Genomic DNA, 4,894 nt, shown 5'->3' with positions numbered 1-4,894 from the left:
AGGACATTGTGGTTTGCGGTGGTCCGTTCTTTGGGGACCTTCAATGGCGACTGGCTTCGTTACCAATTAGGCTCGGTGGTTTGGGGTTGTACTCAGCAGTAGAGGCTTCCTCCTATGCTTTTGTGGCCTCACGAGCTCAATCGTGGGTGTTACAAAACCACATCTTACGAAATAACGGCATATGTGGTATGGATTCAGATTATGTTTGTGCTTTGGCCTATCTTCGTGATACGATTCCAGGCTTTGATTTCAGCGGTTTCACTAATAAGGACACCGCCCCTCCAAAAGCCCAACATTCATTAGCGAGTGTCCTTTTTAGTAAAATTATCCAAGACATGGGATTTCACTTCGACATGACGATTAGGCATAAAGCAATTTTTGAGTGTCTAAGGGCCCCACATGCTCAGGATTTTCTTATGACTATTCCTATTGACTGTCTTGGCCAACATATGTCGCCAGTGGAGTATCGTGTCATCCTCAAGTATCGCCTTATGATCCCTTTATTTTCGGCTGACGAGACTTGCCCTGTTTGTCGCAAGGTATGCTTGGACTCCTTTGGGGAGCATGCAGTTCATTGTAAAGAGCTCTCAGATTCCAAGTATCGACACGATCTGGTTAGGGATGTTCTTTTCGACATATTTAGGCATGCTGGGGTTTCTGTCAAGAAAGAGACACCTGTGAATTTTCTGACTGACCCATTGGAAGGAAGATCAACACTTAAACTAACTGATGTTTTAGTATTTGGATGGGCTGGAGGATGTTTTAGTATTTGGATGGGCTAGAGGAAAACATGCATGCGTAGATCTAACAGGAGTTTCCCCTCTTATGGGCTTGGGGAGTGGGGTTTTCACTGTGGGGCAAGCTACTTTAAAAGTAGCATCAAACAAAATGGCAAAACATGAGAAAGCGTGCATGAAAAATCAACAAACGTTTATACCCTTTTCATTTGATACTTTCGGTTTTCTTGTACCAAAAGTTGTGGAGTTACTCAATAGAGTCCAACACGTCATTCATATTAATATTATGACTCCAAAATCTATAGATGTTTTTTTTTTAAAATTAGTTTTGTCATCCAAAAAAGGGTTGCGACACAGCTTGTTGCTCGTTTACCCGCTACGTCTATGTAAAACTTTTTCCTTTATTTAATATATTGTCGATTTAAAAAAAAAAAAAAAAAGACGGTGGTCGGATAAGATTAGAAAGAAAAACTTATGTGTAATGAGTAACGGAGTGAGGGAAAGATACCAAATCCTTCACCTTTTATCGTCTAATTTTGTTTGGTAACTTTTCTATATTTTATATTTTACACATGAAATCAGAATCAGTGTTGGTTTTGGATGAGGTCCTAAGTCCTAACCAACTAATAACCACAGAATACAATTGAACACAAACAAAGTTTATTAACTAATCAAACAAGTATATCATAAAAAAAGAGACATCTCAGGTGAGGGAATGAATGACATAATACCTTCACCAAACAATTCAAACAACGACACAACAAGTTTCCCTGAATTCAAATCATCTTTCCACACTTGATTCAGATATGCAGGCGTCCTCCTCAATCCTTTTCCTTTTCCTTTTCCTTTTCTTCTTTCTCCTTTAACACGTGGACTTTCTCCTTCAATTTCACCTTCAACATCTTCTGTTACAACCATTGGGGACCCCCCCTTTTCCTTCTCTTCCATCTCTTCCTCATTCCCCTTTCCTTTATCTTCAATATATAAATATAAATAATATCCCTAATTGTTAAACTCCCACATTCATGTGTATGAAAAAATTATATATAAAAAAAAACTTACGTGTTTCACTTGTACCAATAACCCTGAATTTTGACCTCAAAACATTGTTCGCATGTTGCGAGGGTAAAACCGGAAAAAGCTTCAGCAGATTGTATACAGATCGACCCGAAGCACGCTGTGAAAAAACAAATTACACAAATCAATACTTACAAATTTTTACCAAAAAAAAAATTGTTTTTGCTTTTTTTAAAAACTGACCAATAATGCACCATATACACGCCAAGCTTCATGCCGTGTTATTTCCTTTTGTTTATTTTCAAGAATCATTTCTTCAAGAAACCCCAAATAAGATTCTAGATCGGGTAGAATATAGCGTCGAACCTGTAAAATATTTACACCTGTAAAAATTTGAGCTACAAAAAAAATATAACATTTTTATTTATTTATTTATTTATTTACCACATGGGGTCCAAGAGCTGTGAGTCCTTGAATAGCACCATAATGTTGAGTTAATGTTTGTTTTCGATCCGAAAATGATTTATGTAATGTTCTTGTTAAACGTGTCTGAAGATCACCATAACTATGCCCAAACCTGTAAAAATAATATTAATAATAAAAACCACTTAGAATATAATTAATATTGGTTAAAAAAGTAAAAAAGTTTCACCTTTTACATATAGTGGCAACAAGATTGGCACTAAAGTCTCTAAGCTCCCAGTGATTATCAGCAATTCGATTTCCTAATCTTCTAGCAACAATACACGTTACGACAGGTGGCATCAATTGGTGCAACTGTAAAAATCATGCAACATATTAGATGAAAAAATATAATATTTTATTAATAACTAAACAAAAAACAAATATAATTAAGACTCACTTACATATGGTTCGATATGAATGTGTGGGTTTTGTAAAAGACTCCAAACAAGTCGCATTAGAGCAAAAAGCAGGTGGAAATTATTTAGACCACGAGCAACCTGAAATTTTTTATTAAATCAGTGAAATTAATGTGTATAATAAATAAAGAAATTAATTATTTACCTCGTCTTCTATAAAGCAAGTGAAGTAAGGAACTAAAGGATGAAGTCCAGAGTCTGTGGCTAAACTCATTAGTGCTTCCTTAAAGAGATCAGTATCAGGTGTATTTACTGCAAGCTCAGTGATTTTATTGAAGTATAACTGTAGAAAAAAAAATGAATTTTTTTTTGCCATGTCAGCATTAAATTACACATGGAAATCCTATGTGGACAATGACATGATATATATATATATATATATATATATATATATATACCTGAAGCTCTCTAGATAAGACATGTTTTACAGGCAATCGAATATCAACAGGCAATTCATCAATCTTTTGCTCTGGCTTTTTAATGTCTGGTAAAGAGGTAATAACTGCAGATTATCTCCAAATGTCAGCTCTGCCACAGTGAAATAATATATAAAATACAATTAACAAAGAAAAGGGGATTTCTGAAACTTTAAAAATTCAAACTTTTTGTTAGTTTTTATTACAGCTTATGGTTTATATATAAAGTTAGAAACAAAACAAACCTTCAACAGGGGCATTTTCTGGAATAGCAGGCTGGACACCTTCAATGGCTAGCCAGTGACAGAAGATTGAAGTATCAAGTGGTGCTTTTGGTAATGGAGCTTCAATTACATCTTTAAAATCCACATCTTTGTCATCAATGTAAAATAAATCTTTGTGTCCAAGGGCTCTTTTGAAACGCAAAGGATCTCCAGATGTGAATCCATAGATTGGCTGAACTGACAATAATAATGCCTCAAATTAGGAACAACAACATATTATTATTATTATTATAATCTAAATGAGGAAAAAGGAAATTTTATAAACAAGATTTACCTCAACATTTCTCATGCTGAGTGCGCTATCTACATCATCTGTGGTCAATGTGATTCTTTTTGAATGATGCATGCATTTGATTGCTTCCTGAAGTTTTAACAAAAAGAAGAATTATAAATTTATAATCTAAAAGGGAAAAAAGGAACAGTTTTTAATAAACAAGAATTACCTGCATTATTTCACGCATTCGGTATTCTACATCAGGAGCAAGGGCTAATGCAGCATCTGGAGACAAATTATTTATGCCAATGCTCTGTGCTATGACCTCAACAGTCTCCTGTGGTACGATGCTCATTTTTCCTCTCTTTAGTACAGTTTCATCAGACTCTAGGGAATGAATTCAAGAACAATAGAAGAATCATTTTCAAGGAACGCTAATGGCCTTACAGAAAACTAAGAGATTCTAGGGTTCTGTTCTAACTTTAAAAGTATTTTACAAAATCTGTTGGATAAACTACTTAAAAGCTTAACTGAAAGGAAGAACACCAAAATTGAATATTATCAATTGTCCTGATTTGAAAAGGAAATCAAAGCATCAAAAGCACTTGAGCCAGATTAATGAGAATGACATGCATTTGATTCGCACCAGATATAGTATTTAGCAATTGATGAATCGAAGTTTTAAAAGCAACAAAACCCTAGAAATCGAACCAGTTGAAGCCAAAAATCAAAATCAACGATTAAGAGTTGAAATTGAAATCTTACTTGAAGAATAGGTGAAGAACTATAGATGAAAATGTTACGAAGAAAAGAAGATGTTTTTTTTTTGTGGTGGACATACGAAGAAATCAGGAGGATGGCTCATTGAAAGTGTCTGTTCTTGTTAACAAACACAGTCCGTCTAGGGTTTTACTAAGAACTTTGTTATCGAAACGCAAACAGACGTTATCAAGCTACCTTAAAATTCAAACACAAGAAAGTTAGAATGCCTACCTCCTCCTAAACTGTCCCGGAGACTTGATAGTGACGACCGTCGCCGGCTTATTTAGTTCCGACGGTGCTTTATACAATCATACCGTCAAAAAAATTGCTTCTTTTTTCAATTTACCAGAGAAATCATATGGATGCGACTGTTTATATAGCCCGGGTATTGGTAAATTACAATTGAATAGCATTGAATTTCATGGTATGGCAAATCAAGTCCCCCACTTTTGGTACATTAGGTCATGGTGTCAATGAAGTTTGTTGTACCTTGTTGCATTTCAGTTATACAACAGAACATAATCTAAAGTTAGGTTTTGTTTGTTTTTTATAGAAAAAGTTCTTCAAAACGCTTATTGCTGCG

At 34.9% G+C, this 4,894-nt stretch overlaps 1 protein-coding gene across 1 annotated transcript; it reads right to left on the bottom strand.

The window, feature by feature from the left end:
* Positions 1 to 1,380: 1,380 nt before the first annotated feature.
* Positions 1,381 to 4,660, bottom strand: TAFII59 (TATA BOX ASSOCIATED FACTOR II 59). Its single transcript, XM_079052488.1, has 12 exons — positions 4,543 to 4,660; positions 3,779 to 3,936; positions 3,610 to 3,696; positions 3,297 to 3,507; positions 3,034 to 3,137; positions 2,781 to 2,918; positions 2,621 to 2,716; positions 2,407 to 2,531; positions 2,199 to 2,331; positions 1,998 to 2,120; positions 1,800 to 1,914; positions 1,381 to 1,711 (listed from the first exon to the last, which is right to left on the bottom strand). The coding sequence occupies exons 2-12, from the start codon at positions 3,902 to 3,904 to the stop codon at positions 1,422 to 1,424; spliced, it is 1,548 nt and encodes a 515-aa protein (XP_078908614.1). The 5' UTR covers positions 3,905 to 3,936; positions 4,543 to 4,660; the 3' UTR covers positions 1,381 to 1,421.
* Between the last annotated feature and the right edge of the window lie 234 nt (positions 4,661 to 4,894).

This window comes from Lactuca virosa, chromosome 5, assembly GCF_052849685.1.
Source record: "Lactuca virosa cultivar CGN04683 chromosome 5, Lactuca_virosa_CGN04683_v6, whole genome shotgun sequence".
In the NCBI taxonomy this organism is placed as follows: Eukaryota; Viridiplantae; Streptophyta; class Magnoliopsida; order Asterales; family Asteraceae; genus Lactuca; species Lactuca virosa.
Note: the sequence above shows the minus strand (reverse complement) of the source record. Positions and strands in the feature narration are given on the sequence as shown.

Coding starts and splice junctions, on each gene's coding strand:
- TAFII59 (XM_079052488.1), bottom strand. CDS start 3,904: ATGAGCATCGTACCACAGGAGACTGTTGAGGTCATAGCACAGAGCATT. Junction 2,919..3,033: donor TCTTATCTAGAGAGCTTCAG/GTATATATATAT, acceptor TTTTTTCTACAG/TTATACTTCAATAAAATCAC. Junction 2,332..2,406: donor GTTGCCACTATATGTAAAAG/GTGAAACTTTTT, acceptor TTATTTTTACAG/GTTTGGGCATAGTTATGGTG.